The 23,714-nt window shown below is 31.4% G+C and overlaps 1 protein-coding gene across 2 annotated transcripts in view; it reads right to left on the reverse strand.

Moving 5' to 3' along the window:
* The window catches only part of LOC129221930 (ATP-dependent RNA helicase A-like), a 99,251-nt gene that overhangs the window by 13,956 nt on the left and 61,581 nt on the right, over positions 1 to 23,714 (reverse strand). For both annotated transcript variants that reach the window (XM_054856311.1, XM_054856312.1), the window contains 7 exons: positions 19,588 to 19,686; positions 16,830 to 17,039; positions 13,655 to 13,728; positions 13,414 to 13,566; positions 12,949 to 13,109; positions 8,022 to 8,133; positions 1,268 to 1,520 (listed from right to left, as the gene is read on the reverse strand). In XM_054856311.1, the coding sequence (XP_054712286.1) occupies positions 1,268 to 1,520; positions 8,022 to 8,133; positions 12,949 to 13,109; positions 13,414 to 13,566; positions 13,655 to 13,728; positions 16,830 to 17,039; positions 19,588 to 19,686 (1,062 nt within the window). The remainder of the gene's footprint in view (positions 1 to 1,267; positions 1,521 to 8,021; positions 8,134 to 12,948; positions 13,110 to 13,413; positions 13,567 to 13,654; positions 13,729 to 16,829; positions 17,040 to 19,587; positions 19,687 to 23,714) is intronic.

A 23,714-nucleotide genomic window follows, 5' to 3' on the forward strand; every position in this document is an offset into this window, starting at 1 on the left:
GAAGCAATGAGAAACAAAGGGTTGTAAGTGCCAAAATTAAAAATTTGGAGATAATCTGTACAAATGAAAGGTGAATCCCTCCTCTGTTTTGGGGTATAGCACTAGTAGCCTTAGTAGGTGCTGCTACACATCATGATCAAGAAACTTTTTTCCAGTGAAAACCTGCCTAAGACTGAAACTTTAAATGTGTTTTACTCAAAACTTGAAAACTTGGTGGAAAAATGGACACATAATGAAAGTTCTGGTTTTTAATTTTCATTATGAAAAGGTACAAAATGCCAAACTTGAATCTGACTAGATGGGAAACAAAAAAGAAAATTCAATTGCACTGGGCACAAAGAATGTAAAAGCTGCTGTAGCTCATAGCGCAGATTTAAATTCTGTTTAAAATAATCGTTAGTTTAAACTAATTGTTAGTTAATTTAATTGTGTTAATGCTTTGATGGTCGGAAATTCAGCTCTATCTACTTCATCTACAATGAAATTGTTTGAACATTATTACCAAGAAAAGATGATTACTTAATTTGATGTTTTTATTGTCAATAAGGCTGATTTTGAACGCTATATAAACTACACAGAAGCATCAGAATTAGAAGCCAAGTTTTTGTTAAAATAATTCAGTACTAAAAAGTTTTGAAATTAGTGGTTAAGTGAAATTCAACTGTAAAACATTTGTTTCTTTACAAGAAAAATTATGCTTATCACCCTCAAATATTTATAGTCAGTGAGAATAAATGTATTTTAATTTTGAGATAAGGCACTTGGCAACTGAAAATATTTTATTCACATTTATTTTTTCCCTATGAAAAATGATGTTGATTCAAATACAGTGAAATTCTGTTGCAACAAACATCAAGGGACAGCAAATTATGTTTGTCATAACGATAATTGCAATGTAATGGAAATCGAATCAGAACTGTATAATTTATTTCATTGAAATAGATATTTTATTGTATTGGTATTCGTTGTAACGGGATTTCACTGTTAATAATTTAAAAAAAAGGTTGATTAGCAATTCTTCTTTTAATTCAAAACCATCATTTAAAGTTTTAAAAAAAATCAACAAGCATGTACTTTTCAATTATCTGAACCAAGTTTAAAATCAGACTTAAAAAAAAAAAAATATGATTTTATTTATTTTCTTCTGTTTCAATTTTGGCATATTTCTGTTAATAGAACACTAATATGAGAAAACAAAAGATCTTGCCTATTTAAAATAATATTTAGAAAGAAAACTAGGAACGAAAATAAATTTTTAAGTGCTTACCCGTGCATCGTGAGTTATTCTTAACGTGGGCAGACTTAATGAAAAGCGTTCACAAAATGATTGCTCAACAACTTCTCCTTGCATGTGAGCATCCTCCCACTGCACAAATGCATTCAACATAGTTAGATGATCACTGTATCTACTGCCACAGAATTTTCTATGTACATATGCCAGTCTTTTTGGAAATGGTGTATCAAAGGGCTCAGGAAATGTACTACTGTGAGCTGCCATTGTGCACAGTGGATCCCCACAGCTGTTGCAAAAGAAACAAAGGAAGTAAAACATGAAAATTTCTATGTACGTTTACATAGACAATCATGATGGTTTTAGAAAGATATGACATGTTCAGGGGTGGGAAATCAAAAATACAGTTGCATTACAGTGAAATATGTTTGACACGAAAACGCTTTAACATGAAAAAATGGCTAACACAAAATGATAAAGCAGGACATATTATTTGACATAAAATATTTTCAACATCAAAAAATTTTTTAGCCAAGAGGGTTTGGACAGTTTTAACAAAAGTATTTTTTACATATCATTTTCTTATGTTACAACATTGTAAATTTCAGAACAATAATTTAAGACATTTTAACTTGTTTAAAAACTATATATATGGTGGTAACACTTACCAATGTTAGTTTTAAAAACTATTAGAATAGCAACAAATATACGATGGGATATGCATTTGAAAGTAAAAACATAGGCATTATTTTGAAAAATCTTTACTAATATTATAAAGAGAGAGGGCGGATTTTTGTGTGTTTATATGTTCGAGGTAATCTCCAGAACCACTGCACCTATTTGAAAAATTCTTTCACCATATGAAAGGTGCTTCCTTACTGAGTAACATAGGCTATAATTCGAAAAAATCCGATAAATAGTTCTTTTTTTATTCAAATTTAGGCCCAATTTTCATGTAAATTGCCTATTATTGGCTATTAAAGGGGTGAAAAATTACTTGCACATATTAATATTATATATTGTTAAAAAGGGCAGAATTTTCTGCGTTCTAAACAATTTATTTCAATGCTCTAACTTAATTACGGCGGGTGTAATTTGCGTTTTTAGCTCGAACTTTTTTTAGGCTTAGCTGAAATTTAGGCAATACTTTCTTCATTAAATCTATCAGTGAAAAGTGAAGAAATTGTCCCACAGTTTTCTTTTTGATAGTATTGGAAAAAACGAGATTTTTTACTCCAGATCTCTTTTGACCTTTGGTCGTAAAAATTAGCTTCTATCTTCAAAGGAAAAAAAGTTACAACCGTTTTTAAATCAATTTCGAAATATGTCATTTTGATTCAGGTTGTCAATTATTTTATTTTCGCGTTTCCATGGTTACGCTTTTTGAATCCATTGTTTATTATTTTGCATTTCCTAAAACTTATTTTATTTCATGTTTCCATGGTTACGCTTTCAAAATCCATCTTTCGCATTCTAATTTCTTAAATGTATTTTAATATCTGTCGTCATTGTGTGGAAGGGTAATTTTTCATGGTGTTTTTTTTTTCTTTTATTTAAGTTATTTTTTAAATTATTAAGTTATTCTTTTAATTAATTGTTGAATATATGTCACTTGACACAATTTTTGTTCTCAAGGTAAACCGGGCAAAGCAACTCTTAATATATGAAGATTTGAAAGCTACTGTTAATGTGATTTTAACCTTTTTGTTTGTTTGGCGAAACATTTATTACTAGCAAAAATACTCAGCGTTGCCTGGGTAAGTAATAATTACGAGAAAAAATCGTTACTTGCTTTTGTTTTCTGTTTTAAGTGAAAGAATTTAAAACATCTTTTTGACGTGATTAAAAATCGAGTTTCTTCCTTACCCATAAAACTAAAATAGCAATAAGTATAAAGAACAAAATAGTATTGATTTAGAAACGAAAGCACTATAAGCATATACAAATTTCCAAAACATGAAATTAATCTTCTCATGTTTAAAAAGTTTAATCTGTTGATACTTTTTTTTTAACATGGAGCCTAAAACCTTCTCTGTATGGCTAATGAAGTACGAAGTGATTAAAAAAAAGAGCTGCGCTCGTAATCCTCTGATACTTGCTTTAGTTATTTTGGGAAATTTCAATCATTGTGGGCTCTTGGTGCGATTTTACCGAATTTGCGAGAGTCGTTTTGGGGTACCTTCGATGATGCTCCCCCCTTCTTTCCTTACTTCGTAAAACGATATGATATTAATTTTCGTTACAGATATCGTCGCCAGATACTGAGATACTTTTGGTCACCATAAAATGGCACTTAATAGTTTCATCCGAAATGTTTCCAAAATAAGTAGTAAAATTTGGTGATTGTTTGAAATTGTTCAAAAAGGAAAATTAATGGAAGTTTTTGTGCTGTTTATAGATTTGCCTAATTTAGTTGCTGGATTATTTAACACAGTAAAAAAAAAGTTTTTTTTTGAAAATTCTTTGATTGGCGATATTTGTTTACATGGTGAAAGCTGAGAAACATTATGATGTAGTCTTCGGCTTCAAAAACAGCAACGTTGAAAAAACTGCCAAATGCATGAGCTACGGAAATCTTTCTGCAAAAATTTTGGCCATCTGCTAGTTGATTGGATAATGAGTAAGTGTTCAATCAGCATAAATAATAATAAAAACCATTAATTACATTAAAGTTCCATTTAAGTGGAAAATGATCAGCCAAATCATGTATTATTTGCCAATCTTGTGCAAAAATCTTACTTCAAGAATTGACTTGAGATAAGCCTTGAACAGTCACGAAAAGCAAAGATAGTCAACAATACAACAATTGTCGCTATCGACAGGGAGTTGAGATGATACACTAAATACTGTATTGAGTTGAGGAAAGCCTTCGAACATGGAACGAAAAAGCTCATAATTAGTTTTTTATTCTACTTAGAAATTTCGAACAGGTGCCATCTTCAGCAGAAAAATCAGAGCTTTCGATGGACATATAATGTAAATATGTGCAAGTATTTTTTCATCCCAATATTAGAGAATTTATACAAAAATTGTGTTTTATTGCCCCCCCCCCAAGGGGGTTTTGCCCCCATAATGGGACGAAAACTACCCTATGTGTTATTCTGATGCATAAGCTATATTATTGTAAACTTTCATCAAAATCCGTTCAGTAGGTTTTGCGTGAAAGAGTAACAAACATCCATACATCCAGACAAACTTTCGCATATATAATAGTAGTTAGCCCCCCTAAGGGGGTTTTGCCCCCCATAACGGGACGAAAACTACCCTATGTGTTATTCTGATGCATAAGCTATATTATTGTAAAGTTTCATAAAAATCCGGTCAGTAGTTTTTGCGTGAAAGAGTAACAAACATCCATACATCCAAACTTTCGGATATATAATAGTACAGTCGACGCTCGATATAACGACCATCTCCGTCCCAGATAAAAAGGTCTTTATAACGAGTGGTCGTTATAAGAGATATAATTAAAAAAATATACACATCATTCATGCCCCGTCGTTCCATTAAAAAAAGGTACTTTTTTAAACATTCCAGTTAAATGGCCAAATTATTTTTATCGTAGGAGTTTTTAGAAAAATCGTGTGCAAAATACTATGACAGAACATTAAAGAAATTTTAAGTAGGAAATATAGGGAGGAAAATGTTACACTTACAAATTTACTACTACTACTGCTACCACTACATTTTCTGAAGATAAAACCAGAAACAGATGTTTGCCTTTTTAGCAGACGTGATTTTTGCAAAACATTATTTTCCGTTTCAGATATAGGTGATAATTTTTTTTTTTTGCTTTTCTAAGAAGCATTTAAAAGTCCCTAGAGAACCACAAATCTTAAAAACCGCTAGATTCAAACACCAAACTACCAACACATCTGTCAACTCCCTTTTCTTAGGAATCTGGAAATTTCTCGATTTTTCCTCTCTCTCTCTTTTTTTTTTTTTGTGCTAGCTGCGGTAAATGGTAATCTCCCCCGGATCCCCTCTCAAATTTGGATTTGACATTGAAAACGATATTCAAGGCCATTGTCCGTAAACGATATTCAAGGCCATTTCAAGCTACGAATTTGTTTTATTGGGAAGAACACTAGAAATAGCGTCCGCTGAATTCGGTCGTTGTATTGGATTAGGCGATACAGAACGGTCGTTATAACGAAGGCAAATTAACTTAGTGTTCATAGGAACAAAGTTGGGACTTTTACCACTGGTCGTTATAATGGGACGGTCTTTATAATGTGTGGTCGTTATAATGAGCGTCGACTGTAGTAAGATTGCCAAAGAAAAAACATCCGCTTCAATCGCAAAAGGGCTGGGTTTCGGTAACGTGGTCGCTTGGCACATTAGGCGCTGAGCAGTTCAGTCTAGGATTACTGTTTTAAGGCAACCGTTAATGTAATTCATAGTTTTGGTGTTTTCTTTTGAAAGAAAAGAAACTTTTAATTTGTTTTTATCCGAGTTAAATGTATGACATTTTCTTCTTTTTTTCTGACGATGATTTTTGAATGTTCAACGGGATGTTTTTTTGCTTTACGTTAGATGGATGGATTATGATAGCGTGGTTGCTGGGCAAGTTTGGCGATAAACAATAGAGCTGCGGAATTATTTTTACATTTGAACGATATTATTTGATGTCTTTTTTTGTTTATTTGGCGAAATATTTCAAATTGCAGTAAAAACCGCTTCACTCGCTAAATAGAGTTTTAAAGCAACTGTAAATTTAATTTAATGATTTGACGAAAAGTTTTAAATTCCAAAGAAATTTAAATAGTTTTTTTTTTTGGAAAATGTGTACGCATTTTATACAAAGAAAAACTCTTCAAAGGGGGAGGGGCGGCAATTTTTTTTATTCAACGGACTTCCATTAAATTTTTAGCACAGGCATCACTGTGCTGGTACTGCTAGTATTAAGTAAAATGACTTAGACAATGCATCATTCATGTAATAAGTTGCATATAATATTGATAAAGTATATTTTACCAAACATTATCCATGAATAATAAGTGGTCATCAAAGAGAATTATTGCCCTGCTACCAACCATTTTTAATGGGGCAACTCTGCAATAATGTGTTTTTTCAAAAAATAGTCTGATCAAGCATAGCTATTCAGCCTCAGTTATTTAATGGAGGGATTTAACTTTCTTGAACCACAGGCCCATCACTCCTTCTATATAGCATTTCAATAAAATGGCTCATTACTAGAAGCATGCTATATTTTAGGTGTAACTTAATGTTTGTATTTTTATAAAAGTTACATTATCAAAATCAATATTATAACAGAAAATGCAATTATGTTCATGTTGATAAATGTGATCAAAACTGAAAAAGATGTTGGTATTTACTTTTGGTGATGAGAACCACCTCTGTAATTTTACAGAACCCTGCAGCTACAATGATTTACTGCATGGAATATGGCGCTAAGATTGTTCCGTGCGGTGAAGTAGCTGGAAATTAATAACAATTTTTATTTTATGCATAATTCTAGATGTTCCATACCTTCAAATCTCTCTTGAGTTGTGGATAGCAACCATTATGGGTCTAGTAATAAATTACCTAATTAAAGAACTGTAATGGTAACAGCACATTGGAGATTTCAATAATTATTGAGTTCATGAGAAATGCCTTAAAATATATACTTTCAACTTCCTTTGAATTGTTATGCCATACAACAACGGTTATGCTATGCCAGTACTTTGTCGTACTTTTTCTCTCAAGCAAAAATATTTTTATATCTTTTTTTTTAACCCATTAAAATATTTTATACAACATAACATGTTTTTCAAAATAAAATTAATTGATTTTGCTTCAAGAACAACTTATGGTTGATTCTCCAAAATCCAAACAATATCATGTCCCAGAAGCATAACACACGTTGTTGAGCTAGAAAGTTTTTTCTTTTGATTAACTACAAAGTTATTCTCCTGGCTGGTCCTAGTTTCTCAAATGTACTTAAAATTATTTACAAATTTTATAACAACATTTAAAAAAATTTAATTTGTAGTACTAAATTAGGCATTAATTAAAGATGTGAAATGGAATTCTTTTACTCAATGGTCTGGATTTGACTGTATTAAATGTCTATGCTCCTCGCTTTAACGATATCCTTGATTTAATATTAACTTTTTCCACTTCTGTGACAATCGTCAAATTGAAGTCATAATGTACATTATTTTAAAATTTGTCCCAAGATTTTCAAGGCACTCTCCTGGCCCAGGAGTAAGTTCAATTTTTATAGATAAAAAAAGGAATTTTTAACCTGCAGCAGAACAACGCTGTTTAATCTCGCCATTTTGTTGTATTCCTAGACTACTTTATTTACATGATTTGCCTTTCATTCTTATTATGTTGTTATCAGAGGTTAAGTTAAGGTAAGTTATTCAGGGGAATAATATGGAAAAATCTGTATAAAGGGACTGGGGATGATGCTCTTTGGAAGTGTCTGATAAGGGAAATTTTACATAGACTGTTTTGTCATTAAATAAACATATATATATATATATATAGATATTATTTAGGCCACAATAGTTTCTTTATTACTATAGTTAAATTTCTGATAACCTTTGATGAAACTCACTCTCTTGGTGTGTGAAAATTTGACCCCTCTTTTGAGGGGATTAGCACAGCACACAAAAGTGAGTTTCCTCCCTATTCTCTTAGAAAGTTCCTAACATAAAGTATAATATTTTTCAGGTTTTGTAAAGCATTTTTATTTTAAAAAAACTGCAATTAGAAAATGTCAGGTTTTTTGAGGATCACCTTTATAATATTTATAGTAAGGAACAAGGTTACTTACGAAAACACACAAGCTAGTACAAGCATTTTTCCGAGTCTCGGTTCAACTGGTAATCTTGCAAGAATTTTTCCTAGAGGTGTAAGCTCACTATAATGATCTAGTGCACCCATTTCTATTTTTTGAAAAAGAAGAGAAATTTTTTTCCAAAATTATAAAGAAGAGACTTTGAAAAATATAAATAATAAACAAATTAAAATAGCTTTGAAAGGTTTCTAATGAGGATTTTTATTAGTATCTGTAAAAAGGTACAAGGGCTATTAAAACAAATTGTTCAGACAAAATTTCCCACTTCATTTATTGATCCTATTTGTTATTTATAGAGGGTGTTATAACATTTAAATTAAAAATTCAAATGCAAGTGTATTTCAGAATGCAGGATGGAAAATTGCATACTGCATAGAAGCAATACATTAGAAATTATCTAATGATCTATTATTTTCTGATGCAGTATTGATAGCTGCTATTTTACGACACTATAAATTCGAAATTCTAAAGCATCAGTATTAACAAAAAAAAAAAAAAAACATTAAGCACTAATGAGCATCCAACACACAATAATACTTTTATAAACTGTATTTGTACTCAAACAAAGGGAGTCCTCTTAATTCAGCAAAAAAGAAAAAGAAAGAATAAGCCACAGAAAATGGCTTTTGTATATTAACATTGATCACGAAAATTTTAAACTAACTACTATAAACAAGAAAGGATGATTTAAAGTAACAGAGGTTAAATTCCTTCCAACTGTCAAAAGATGGTAGAAGCATTTATTTTCATGAGCCAGTAATTTTCATGAAAATGAAGATATCAGTGATTTTGGGAGCTAAAAATTTCAGGGATTTTATATGAACAAAACCGAAAGTTGATTGTGTATACATACAGTTTGACATTTCACAAGGATGAGAGTTGCTTTTACAGAAGCTGAATTATTGAAAGGATGCAAAGGAATGGAAACCTCAAGCACTTGCTAAGAATTCTCAGCGAAGCAAGTGTTCTACCTTGGACTGTTTTCAAAACATAGGAATTTACTTGCACAAAATAGAAAAGACAATTCAAATATCTGGGATCAAAATGACCAATTCACAAAATATAGGACTTTAAAATTTATATATATAGATATATATATATCAGACCCTCCCCCAGGATTGGGCGGGTGGGCGCCGCGCCCAACTTGCCGTTTTATCGGTAAAATGCGCCCTAATTGCCTTTTTGTTCATGAACTGGCATCCTTTGGATTTAAGATTTTTACTAGAAAAAGGAAGGAGCCAGTGTCCCTTTCCATTGTTTTCCCACAATGACTTTCTTCTGAGAGAAAACAGCGGACATCCGTCCCTCCTCCTCGCCTCTTAACTAGGATTGCCATTGAGCTGACTATTAGAAAAGCATACCTTCCATTATCAGTTACCACAAGGGATAAAAAGTGGCCTACTGGGCATTCTAGAGACTTAACAATGTTCTTCCAAGGATTTTACTTTTGGGAACACTACTGATAAGCCACTGCTGAATTCCCAGAATCACTTCCTTGCTCCTTGCCTCAGGCTTCCCATCGCCCTTTATTTAATAATGTAGGGCTGTAGCGAAGAATACTGGCTGTCATCCTTCCTCCTTATCGCTTCATGACAAGGGAAGTGTTTCTTTGTCCAATTGACATGTATGTTAAGAAAACTCTACTTCTCTTCCAGCCAGATAAACGTTAAGTTAGCCCTGCATTTTATAATCTTTCAATCAAATTCATATTTTTAATAGTGCTTTTCCATTTTGAATTAGAATTAAGTAGATGCAATGGAGCGTCACAAATCCACTGACCTAAAATCCGCCAACGTCGAAAATCCGCGCCATTTTATTTCCTGGGCTGCGAATTTAATCTTTTTTTTTCTTAAATTTTATTTCAGTCTAAATTAATCAAAATCACGATTATTTGCTGAAACAGCTGTTTTAGCGGATAATATGCTCTGTTTTATTATTATGCTTTATACGCACACCGATAATTTTTTTATCTGAAAAATACGTTTGTATTTTTGCTCAGTTTTCTTCATATTGTGTACTACTCAAAAAATAATAAGAAATATCGAAAACTGAAAGCAGATGCTAAAAGATTGCTGCAGATTAACAGCAAAACGCTAATATTTCGCGTGACACGTGGCATCAAAGAAACGCAAAAATGTGACAAAAATAAAAAGAATTCAGCATGTAAAAGTCAAATGTGGATGATTTTTGACATTTAAAATGAAAACAAATGACTTTTAATTATTGAAAATAAATACTAAGTGCTTTGAAACTGGTGCTGTTTATTGGTTTTTGTTTCCTTATGGTGGTGGTTACTCCAAGAGCAATTATTACTTTTGAATTTAAAAGCCTTAAGTTACAGCTAGTAACAGCTGAAAGAATTAGTTTTCCGCCCCCTCCCCCTTTTATAGTTCATTCTTTGTTTTCCAATTTAGAAATCAAAACTAGAAATTATTTAAAAAAAAAAGCATGTCCAAATTTTCAGATCATAATTTGTTTTACTTATGTATATCTGCTTACAAAACATTATTTAGCCACAAGCAGAAACTTTTACTTTATATATTCATTGTTTAGATATTAGTAAATCAATTGTTTTACATAAACAAGCCATTCTTGCTTAATGAAATTGTTACCAAATGTTTGTGACATCTCAAAGTACTTTGTGGTAACTAATGTAAGTCTAATTCATGTTAAAGTGTGTCGTTGGGGATTATGTACATAATTCATCAAAATCTTAAAAGAAACGTGAGTTAAGCTGTTAGATTTGCATCAATTACCACTCACATGCTCTCAAAACCAGCCTTAGCAAAACAAAATTTTGTACTGTTTTCTCTCCTTTTTTTTCTTTCCTTTTTCTTGCAGATGCTAAAAATCCTATGGCTTTTAGTTGCTTTCTTTTTTTAACCCCCCCCTCTTCCCCAATTTTTAGTCCCAATCGCCTCCTTTGAAAATGATTATAAACTATTCAAATGTCCTACGAAGTAATTCATAAATGTTTCAAAGTTTTTTTTGTTGCGACAGTAAGACATTTGAACCCAGGAATAACAGTAATATCCTACGACTATATCCACTGATGCTTTGAAGCTATAATTAACATGCCTTTTAGTTTCGAAAAAGTGCCCTTTTCTCAAAAAAGTGCCTTTTTTTTTGAAAAACAGCACCCTGCCCTTTTTTAATCCTGGGGGAAGCACAGCTAATTAAACAGGTATCATTAAATTTTGCATACATTATAAAATAATTTCCATTTTGTAATACAGTAGAAAACCGTTATAACGCCGATCCATATAACGCAATTCTCTATAAACCGCACGACTTTTCAGAAGTAAAGAATAGGATTTGAAGTTTAAAAAATCCATCTGTTTTCCTTTGCAAACATAAAGGGTGCTAGGCAAATTAAACCTTGAAAGTTTTTCATCTTGCCATCTTAATTCAAAGCTTTTAAATAGAAAATTAGTACTCACAGTAAAAAGAAAATACCAGATGGCTCTTAAAAATGCAGCTGTTATGCAAACCATGAAGCTAGCAGAAGTGCAAGATATTTCACTTTCTTTTGATTGTGGAACATATTTATTTGTGAATAACAGTTGTAATATTGATGTTTTAATACTCATTGCAGATAAAACTCATTCTGAAGTGCTAATATATAGATATATTCTGAACACTAGTTCCAAAATTTGTGAAATAATCTATATAACGCAATAACCTGTATAACGTAAAAGCTCTGGTCCCAAGGTGTGCGTTATAACGGTCTTCTACTGTACTCATTAACACATATAGCTTATTGATCCTTTAATTCTCCATCATCACAATAAAATGAGTTGAAAATTGTCCCATTAAAATAATAATAATTTGGAGTTAAAAACCTCTTTTTCAATTAAAATTTACATAGAAACAAATCATACATAACCATTTATCTTTTTCTGAATATCTTTATGCCTACTTTTTCTGCTTAGTTGTTTACTGAGTCTTTTTTAACTCTTACTAAGAGCAATAATGAGGCCTAGTGCATGTGGTTATCTTTTTGTTACAATTCTCTTGTTTACGGAGATGCCTCTTTTCCCTGGATGATTCACCATAGAAAAAGTAAGAACAAGCTTTAAAAGAGGTAGAAAAGCAGCCATTTTTTAGTAAAAAGATAAAATCACAATGCTTACCGATCATGCTTTTCTGCTACATTCTTATGAACATCATCGATATATTTATGCCATTCATAGAACTATTGCATATCAAATGGTCAAAACAATATATCATGAGTCACAATAGCGACCAATGGCAGTAATGGATTGTTGTAATATTGCAAAATAAGGAAATTAGTACCTGGGATACCAAAAAGTATAATATTTTAAGGAAATATATAGAACAACTTTGATCTCTGAAATTTGAGATTTTTCTTTTTTTTTTAATTTCATGAAAAAAAATTTAATTTCAGAATGGTTCATAACTCTGTATACCAAATAAACTTGTAAAAGAAATAAATCCTAGCAAGTTAAATTAATTAAAAATGGCTTTCCAATGCACGCAATAGAAGTTTCTACCTCTTTGCATGTATTCTAGCACTAAAAATAAAAAAAATGATTGGAAATGAAAAATTAGAAAATATAGATTTATACAAAATTATCAGTTCTATCAACACACTATCTTTCCAATTTCAAGGTGTAAATTAAAGAGAAATCTAGCAAGATACAAATATTGATAATACAGTATTTAGTGTTTGGTAGGGTCTTAAACCTCATCAACTCACAGAATAAAATATTATAGTGTACAATTATGAAACAGTAATTGTCCATTGTAGCACCAAAGGACAATTACTGCTTACCAATAACTTTACAAAAATATTATGCTATGCTTTAAAAGATTGTGAGAATATTTTATTTCTATAATTACGTGGGAGGAGGTGAGGGATACGTAGAAGTAAAAACAATACCTCTCAAAAGAACTTCAGATTCAATAACGGCATCAATTGGAGGTGGCTCTAAAGCTTTAGACAAAAATTTTCCAATGTCACCAAGTCTTAGTAATTTTATTGCTAAAGCTAATTCATGTAAAGGTGTACGGAAAATTTCAGGCATGGTGTAATTCTCTAATCTAAAAAAAAAATCCTATGAATATAATGGAAGTACTACAAAAATAAATTCAAATTTATAAAATTTTGCATATTGAAAGTTTAAAAAGAGACCAACAACTAACTAATAACAACACCATTATATTACATACACTGTGGAAAATTTTGCCCTAACTGGTACCAAAAAAAGGTATTTTATTTAGGAGTTACCTTTTTTCATTAAGAACTGCTTTTTAAATAATCAAAACATTAAATGAAAAGCCCGGGCTAGTGTCAAGTCACTTTGAAATAAAAATAAAAATAAAAAAACAACTCTCTCAAACTTACTTTTCAAATCGAGCTCGACTGCAAAGCCTAAAGGCAAATCCGGCTCTAACTCGCCCAGCTCTACCTTTTCTTTGCTCAAGGTTTGTTTTAGAAGCCCATACAGTTGCATAGTTTGTCATATTGTTGTGAGAAGTGAACAATTTCATTTTAACTCTGAAAAATACATTTAAAAATTAGTTTAAAATCTCTAATCCTAAAAAAAGGAGGGTAAACAAAATATAATTAAAAAAATAAAACATACTTGCAAGAATCAATTACATAAACCACATCATTTATGGTTATGCTAGTTTCAGCAATGTTGGTGGCTAAAATAATCTGCAAGAAATAGCAAACAAAGCGTGTTAAACCAAAAAATGAAGAAAATTGATAGATCGTAATAATAAAGTGCTTCTAAAGAATTTGAGTTTTAAGTTCAAGACTTACTTTTGAAAATTAATGCTTATATATATATATATATATATATATATATATATATATATATATATATATATATTAGACACACACACACAAAGCATTAAAGGCAAGTTCAAATTACTAACTTAAAATAGATTTTCTACTTAATCACATCAAATTCTACTGCTAATAATACATTAATTTTAAAGTATAGATTATATTCAAATGTTTATTATAATAAAAACATGTTATTTTATAAAAACATTTATGGGAGTCTTCTATGATTTTAGAAAAATGCACAAGAAAATACAAAATAAAACATCACTAAGAGCCATTATCTTAAAAATGCAGAGAGGACTTGCAAATATTAAAGGCTAATTGAAGAAATTGCTGAATATGAAGAAAGGCTAAATATTTCAAAATATAACAATAATTTTAAAGTAAGGTAGGCGCGGGTAATAAGGCCTACCTAAGGGAGATTTGGAATGAAATGGAAAGAAAAGGATCCGAATCGGCAAATTGCAAATTTAATTCAAGTACCATTCAATTACTACACAAAAATAACAAAAAACGGCCTTTCTTGCCGAAAACAAACATAAAATTATTTTAAAAAACCTTGCAATTAGGCCTTATCATACTACGGTAGGGTAATAAGGCCTAATATTTTAACACTCATAAATAATCAAAATAAGCTATTAACATTGGTAATTGAGATCATTTGTAATATCCTTAAGCATTACTCATGCTGAAAATCTTCAAAATAACAAAAAAAAAAAAAAAAAAACAGCCGTCAGGGCACTCAAAAATATCTTCGTCATCGGCTGTCAAACCGACGCATTGCTCATGATACCACTTGTTGCATTTTGAACAGGGCCTCATGTCAATCATTTTATCCTCCTCACAAGCGTGACAGTACCAACTAGCATCGTTTTTTTTTTGGTATTTTTTTATCGTCTTTCTTTGAGGGTTGACGTCGTTTTTTGCTTTTTTCTCTTTTCTGTATTCTTCAAACAGTTTTTTGGTGACTTTAATTCCTCGATAATTAATAGATTGTCTTCTTAAAATTGATGTTTTTTCAGTATTTTTCACTGGAGTACGCATAAGCTCCTGAAATGCTTTTATTTTTTAGTTGAGCTAGTGGTACATTGTCCTCTTCATCGTCCGAACTAGAACCGTAAACCATGCCGTACGTCGTTCCAGGAGGTTTGTGTTTGGGGTACTATTAATTATTTCATCTTGTGCTGTCGATGTGGAAGGCCTTGGGGTTATTGGCGTGAGGGAGGTGCGAGGTTGCGATTTTTTTCTTGAAATTTGTCAGCTTCGGGAGCTGGAATTTCTGTTAATACAGACAGAGCAAAAGCTGTTTCTGAAATAGCCTGTGGATTTAATGGATACAAACCGCTTGTAATGTTACTATGTGTCATGCATTTACACCAGACATTTGAAAGAATAACATTAAACCGTGCCTTGGTGAGCTTTTTGTCTGGGTTTTGTTCCATAAATGATAAAACTTCTGCATCCCAGTGGTGTTCAAATGATCGATAGATGGCTTTATCAAGGGGTTGGAGTTTATGAGTGGTGTTCGAAGGTAAACAGTATAATGATATATCGAAAGAATCGGCGACTTCAACGATTGTTAAGTCTAGGTGACAAGCCGCTCCATCAAATATTAAAAGGGACTTTCCTGCACTTTTAAATCTAGGTAGGTGCTTTAGAAATTCTGTAAAAAGTTCATTAGTCATATAACCCTTTGTAGATTTTTCTACCAAAGAACCCGGTGGCAAGTTGTCATATAATTCTGCCTTCAACCGTTTGCCTTTAAATATTATCATTGGTGGTATGCAGTACCAAGTGCATTTACACATCTTTCTATTGTGACACTTTCGGCGTGTTCCGAAGACTGTAAATGCACTCTTTTAGTCCCCTTCTTTGCCAAAAGAGTCTGCTGGTGGTGAATACGATAAATTTGTTAAGCTTTTGAGCTCTGGCCGGGTTCATAAATTGAGCTTTTTGTCTAGATATTTCCGGGTGTTTTTTTCATAAATACTTGAAACCAATCTTTACCAGCAACTTTAGCAAATTTATTAAAATTATGCTTTATGTTACAGCTCACAAAATTTATAAACCAAGCGTCGGAGAATACGTGGTGTCACAGGCAACCCTACTTCAGCAAACCTCAAAATTCTGATGACAAGATCAGCTTCCTGGTCATCACTGAGAATAGATTTTCTACCAAGTGTTTTTTTCTAACTTCCGGTCTGGAGATGGTTTCTAATGGTTCTCCTAGGAACATTATACCTCACAGTTGCTTTATATGAGCTAAGCATACCTCTTCTTACTGCTTGGACAGTCGACACTAAGTCATTATCAGACCACAGTGCTCGTTTGGGGGGGCATTGTGACGTAGGCACTAAAATAAGAGTGAACCAAGTCGTAAACAGCCGCAATTACTAATAAGCACTCATACCATGTTGAGAAAGGTTTCTAAAATAAGATGCACAGCTGAAAAACTAAGTTACAAAAAAAAAGGAGTATAATAAGGCCTACGGTCAACTTTCGTAGGTCTTATTAGCGGCTGACGTCGAATTTAAAAAAATACAAAAAAGTACAATAATTCGATCATATTATTTCACTCAGACATGAAATATCGATAGAAGCATTCAAGACAGATAACTGTAGCGCAAAACTATGCATAAATGCTATAATATTACAAAAATTACTTACATTTCAATCTGACGATTTGTTATTATTCCTGTCTTACAAGCGTTCCGTGAAAATGAATCTGGGCTCGCTGGTCAAAACAACTGAGCATTGCGTTGCGACCAGTTTGAGGCGCCATCTCGGAGTGTAAACTATCTACGATAGCGTTTTTGAGCGGCTACAACCATTTTAAATTATATTTTCGCTGTTTAGGCCTTATTACCCGACAGGCCTTAATACCCACACCTACCTTATAATTTAAATACTAATAATGTCTCTCTGAAAATAGTAACAAATAATGATTAAGTCAAAGACATTATTACCTTAGTGACTCCTGATGGAACAGGCTCAAAAACTCTATGCTGATCTTCTCTTGGAACTTGGGAATGGAGAGGTAAGATACTATAGCTTGAAGTTCCAAATGTAGGATGTTGTTGCAAGTGACGCATCAATGCAAAAATTAAATTCCATCCCGGAAGAAAAACTAGAACAGCCCCAGGTACATTTAATCCTTTAATGTACAAAAGTAAAGCCTGAAAAAAAAAAAAAAAAAAAAGAAAGAAAAAGAAAATTATAACTAAATATAGCCTTAAATTTCTGATATTTTGGGGATTTGTAGGAAAGTGTGAACAAAAACAGTAAATTAATGAAACAAATAAAAATAAAAAAGCAGTGCCAAGTCTTAAAATACAGCAAGTTATTAGAACATATATTCTACTAAATAATTACTAAAAATATTACTTGCATACATTTATTAATTCTGCATATAACTTATACAAATTTCACTTAAAAATATCTCAAAAATTTACTCCTCTAACAGGGCAGGTCGTCTACTGATCTGATCATTAAAAAAATTTTCAGTATCATATCTGTTTTGGTACTGCTAGTAATTCTGCCTTAGCTCTGGCAATGAGGTGGTTATTTACAATACAAATACACACGTGACGATCAGCAACAAGCTCTGGGTCCAGTTAAGCAGGTCCTAGTCGGTTTAGCTCTGTGGTAGAATTTTATTTTACTTTCTGCAACAAATTTTCTGGACCTAATTTCTTTCTGCAAGAATGCTCCGTGAAGTGAAAAATTTATTTATTAAAAAATTTTGCGCAACTTTTTGTTTAAGTTAACTCGTTTATACAAAAACAAAAAGCATTAAAGCTCAGTATTAGGGCTTCCAACAGATTTTCAGTTTTTGCTAGAGAAAAAAAGGGACCTTGAGCTAAATCTATTTGGTTAAAAATATTAACACCATGGTAACAGCAACTGGTAAGTGGAGAAAAAAATCAAACCTAACCAAAAGCAATGTAAATTATTATGCTAATTTATGTAATGATAATGTAAATTATGTTATAGCAAGGGGTGATTGCTTAAATAGCGATATAAAAATAAATAAGGATCACTCCTTCTCCTTCCGAAAAAAAAAACAAAATTAAAATATGCATTACACAGTTAGAGTGAAGCACCGTTTATACGTTTCTCTTTTATACATTTTTCTCATTTATACGTTTTTTTAATTTGGTCCCTGCAGAATTTAATACATATTAATGCATCCTGCTAGACGTTTTTTCATTTGTACGCTTTTTTCATTCAGTCCCTTCAGAAACGTATAAACAGTGCTTCACTGTATAACGAAATATCCACCTCCACCCAAAAGGAAAATGAATTTAACTAAAATATGCATTACACTTTAGAAAAAAAAAAAAAAAAAACTAAAACATGCATGTGATTTGGGGGAAAAAATGAATAAATAAAAGTCACCCTCCCATAAAAAAATTAATATATGCAATACACAATATTATGAACAAGTATCCCCCTCCCCCCCCAGAAGGAAAATAAATTTAATTAAAAGACATGCTTTAGTCAAAACAAATCAAAAATTCAACCCCCCCAGAAGAAATCGGATTTTATTAAAACATTTAAGCAAAATTTATTGCAAAATTTGAAGCAAAATTAATGCATTTAAAGCAAACAAGAAATCCCACCTTGCCCTCTCCCTCATTTGAAAAAAAAAATTTAAATCAAGTACTGGAGCAAACAAAAGTTTCCTTTCCATGCAAAGAAAAAAGAATTTAATTAGAATATGCATTTAGGAAAAATCTATACCTCCTCCAAAGAGAAAATATTTTCATTCATATAAGCACCCCTTTCTGAATAACGATTGGTCAGCCCAAAATACCATACAATTTATCAAGAATTCCATCTGTTTTCTGTTGCTGCAACCTACGACACCGCAAATAAGCCATTTTTAAGGGCTTAAATTCATTTTTCAACAGAGGTGAAAAAAAGCTCAAAAATAAGTCGGCACAAGTCTTTCACACAAACAAACGTGAAGCCAGTGTGAAACCACCCTTCTTTGATCAACACAAGGTTGGGTTGCTTTAAAATCGCTCCACGTGGGAGAAAAGTTCCGGTTAGAACCGGTTTTATCCATACCATATCTCCCAAACTCTGATGCTGCAGACTACCAGTCATCGATGATCGCTCGATTGTGTGTTCGCCAAAGTTTTTTTCTTGTAAAATGTGGCAATTATTTTATTTTTCACAGAAAATCAGGCCTTTTCCTTCATTTGTACTCGAGTTACTTTTTTACCGTGAATTAGCTATCCTTTGGTTCTGCAGAATGGTTTTATTGCTGACTCCCCCCCCCCTAGTGCAAAATCTTTCTGCACAAATTCTCTCACATTTTGCGACAATGTCGCCGTGTCACCAGCTTTCTGCCACGGGACAGTTTAGTAGTCCCCAATGAAGATCAATCGCCCTCTTAAAGCTATCTACCTCTTTGCTCATAACAACCTCTTCTGGTAAGCAGACCCATGTACCCACAACTCTACCAAAGTGGTAATTTCTCCTCATTTCTAGGTTAGCCTGAGATTTGAATTGCTTAAAACAATGAGCCCTACTCCTGCTTTCTGTGCAAAAATGTAACCCATTAACATTTTTCATTCTGGTAAATTTAAACAACTGATTCACGTCCCCTCTGCTTCATGCTATACATATTGACATTTGTCGCTTAATATAAGGCACAGATTACAACTCTTCATCTTCATGCTAAAAAATTCTATTAAAGTTCAATGCAAAACTTACTTCTATCAATTCAAAAGACAACTCTTTTTCATTCAGAGATGACATTGCAAGCTTTGTAGCAGCAGTATAATCACTACCAATTACTTTGTTCATATTTTCCTATATTAGAAAATGAATTAATAAATATTAAAATTGATTATATTGTTAACAAAGTAAAAACTTAGTCGGTCATACATTCAAACACAGCTGAGCAATATTACAAAAATACATCTGAAACATTAAAAACCAATTTTCTATTAAACAGGAAAAATTTTCCTAAACTGAGCTAACTTCTATGTATACCATTCTTATAACTAAAAGTTTTTTTTACTTTTTCAATGGTAAATAGCTTAATTGAAGGTTAGGGATAGATAAAATCTAGTCTTTAAAAAAAGTAGGTGAAAAAAACCCCCCTTCAAATACAACTGAACATTCAAGAAAGAGTAGTTTTGTCATCCTTTTTAAAAACTAGAACTAGAAAAAAGTAACATTCTTCCTATGTTTTAAGAAATAATTTATAATCCTTTAAAATAAAGATATGTTAAATTTATATTAAATGTAAAAACTCTTAAGAATCACAATATTTAAAAAACAGCAACAAAATCTTTGTCCACAAGGCTGGTTTGGTTGAACAATTGAGAGTACAAATGATGAAAATTTTTCATACTTGGCATTCCACCACTTATATATTCTTTAGTTAATTACTGCTTTGCGCATTTTTAGGTTAGAGGTTTTAGAATGTTTGAATTTTATTTTTTGACTATTTTATACTGACTTTACTGACCAAAATGTATAAAATACTGAGCAATTACTGACTAAAATATAAAAACTTAACAAGCTTTGGCATAACAAAAAAGAGTATTACACTTAGTGAAATAGATGCTAGCTGTATAGTAATGTGCATCAACATAGTGTAAAGCTTATTTGGTACAATTTTTGACTAAAGATTTGAGTTTAATTTGTATATTTATTGGACAATGAATAAAACTTTTTTGAAAGTAGGAAAATAAATTGAAAGATCCTGCAGCTGGTCAAAATAATATTAAATGATTAAGAGCAGTATTTCATTTACAATAGTTTTCTTTGAAAACTCACTGGAAAACACAATTTAAAAAAAAATGACATCAGGAAATACAAAGAGGAAAAAAAATCTATAAATTGTGCATTTACTCCTGTTAGTTTTTAGTTTAAAAATATTTTATTAATACACAGAACACATTTAAAAGATTGTTTTCATTACTAATCAGCAAACACTTTTTTTTCTTTTTTTTAAAGTACAGAAACTAAGTTCACTTATACTGCAAGAACTTATGATGAAAGTTAAAGGCAGCAAATAAAAATAACAATTTAAGCATAATAAATGTGCAACATGGCTTTTGAAAAAAACTTGTTACTAGGGTATCTTTTTAGTTTTTTGGGCAGCCTGGCATCTGGAATTTGTCAGCCTGGCAGTTTCATGAAAATGGTGAATTTTTACTGCAACCAGAAAAATATTTTAATTTAAAAGATCGTTGAAATATTCAAAATTTTACTAAATTATTGAGAAAAGTTTTTCATCATTAATCACATTACTTTTACAACCACTGTAAAATTATTTTTAAAAAATCTGAAATCAAGACCAAGAGACAAAAGGTAAAGTATCTATAAATTGCACATTCAGAGATGTTCATGTTTTAATTAAAAAAAAAGTATATTTGTTAGCGTGAAAATAATTGTTATATGTTCCACAAAGCTTTAAGCATTTATGTTTGAAAAAGAAGATGATGAAGAGAAATCAAGAGTGAAGAGAGAAACAGCCTTAAAAGAAAGTCTGACAACTTTTTAGTAAAACAGAGAACATCTCATGTTCAAATAAGAAGTATTGGGTGGAAACTGAATTCCCTTGTATCAGGATAAATGTATTAACACAATAAAAGTTAAGAGACATTTAAAAGAAGCATAAAAGTATATTTCCTCTTTTTTGAGAATAGTACACAAAAAATGCTGCCATCCACTTCTTTCTTTGTTACATTTTGGACAAAAATAGGGGGGGAAAAATCCATTTTTTGAGAAATCATCTTTTATTTACCATGTACTGCATGATTAACGGTTTTGTACACATTTAAAAATTAAATATACACTATGATCTTATGCAGTGATAGTTGATTATTTTAATAGAGGCAAGTACTACATGATGTGTTACATAATATTTATTCTACTATGAACTTCAAAGTATAGTGGGAGAAAGGGAGGTTTCCTAAAATTAACAAAAATAAATAAATGAAACAAAGCATTTTTTCTGTTACAATAATATTTATGTATTATTTTATAAGTACTAGAAGCTATTGCAATCAGATAAATTTAAAATATTTTTTTTTTCTGAAAAATTTAATTTCTTTCCAAACTAGAATTTTTGATTATCCTTTTTAATCATCGTCAAAACAAAAATGTATTTCATAGCAATTTAAACATTTATTGCAGAAAAAAAAATACATATCTATCATCATTTGTTAAAAAGGAAAAGAGAAAAAAATCATTTACAGCTTTTTCATGATTTGAATATTCTCCATTTTTATTCTATCAACCAATCATCAACTTTTGTCGATGCTGCTAAAGCTACAAGAAACCATTTCAACTAAAGAATATAAAGCTTTTTGTCTATTTTTTGAAACTTAATAATAAAAATGCTAAAACATTTTCAATTTCTCAAAAATACCCTTAAAATAGCCAAATTTGAGAAATATTTCTTACACGTCAACTATTTTTAAATAAGTTTAAAACAAATCTCCCCATTAGTTCAAAATTTATATCTGTCTTTCAATTTTTGCATAGGTACTTATGTTTTATTTTTGAACCATTGGGGAAAAAAAGAGAATGATGCACCCTCTCTAGCATTTTTGAACGATAAAGTTTTTTTTCAATTTGGGAAAAGGGGGGGGGGAAGCAGATTATCAGACAGACCATTAGATACACATTTTTCATCTCAATACCTTACATTCAAAAATTTTATTTTGAAGTATTCATTATCTTAGTAAAAAATTGGACAATTATTTCTTTTTAAGAATTATTTTACAACAGACTTAGCATATATTTGTTCTTTCTTTAAAATATTTGTAGAAAATAGACTAAAAAGAAGCTAACAGCAAATTATTCTTATAAAGAAATGCAAACTTTACCCGATTGGCAAAACTAGGTTGTAGTATTGGCAATGTCTCACTTGTTTGGCATTTAAAAAAATTTATAAGAAAAACAGTAATAAACTAGTATGTTGTGGCCATCACGAAACTTTCTTCTATATTTTTCTTTTTTTTTCTGATCCCTCCCCATGCTTGACGAGGAAGCAATATTCCCAACAAAAACGAAATTACACATGCAAAAACTTAACCACCATCCCGATGTCTGAATTATTGCAAAAGCAAAGCAAAGAGTGAAAATTGAAAGTTATTTTAAAAGCCTTGATTGAATTAATTACAAATATTTTATTTGTTCACAAACATAAGATGGCAACAGTTAAAAATTTTAAATCGTTGAGATAATATTTCCGTTCATTTCCATACAATTAAAATCACGAGAAATACGCAGACGACAATCTATTACGATTTATCTTTCTTATTGTTGCATTATTAAACTATTTTTATTCGCTAAAAAATAATGATAATAAAAATAAATCAGCACCTCTTGGCGCGATTGGTGCCAAAATTGAACCAAAGCCTGTTTACATATGGATTCACATATATTCCAAATTTCAACCAGAACTTAGCATTATTTCTTGAGATAGGGCACTCACAATGAAAAAAAAGAACGGGCGATTGCGCTACCCCCTTTTTAGCTGTTGACACCAAAATAAAATCAGCTCTTATACCCACTAAGGGCTACTTGCCGATAAATTTTTTTTTCATTCCGTTCATTATTTCTTGAGATACAGCAGTCACAATTGACGACAAAAAACGTTCTATAGCTCAACCCCCGTTTGAGTTATTGACACCAAAATTGAATCAGCACCTGTTCCTGTTAATGGCAACATATGGACCAAATTTTGTTTGATTCCGCCAGTTACTTCCTGAGGAATAGCAATCACGCGTAACTCAAAAAACGTCCCATTGCTCCACCCCCCTTGGAGGAATTCGCGCCAAAAACCAATGGGCACAAGTTCATATAGGGGCACATAT

Source organism: Uloborus diversus, chromosome 5, assembly GCF_026930045.1.
Source record: "Uloborus diversus isolate 005 chromosome 5, Udiv.v.3.1, whole genome shotgun sequence".
NCBI lineage: Eukaryota > Metazoa > Arthropoda > Arachnida > Araneae > Uloboridae > Uloborus > Uloborus diversus.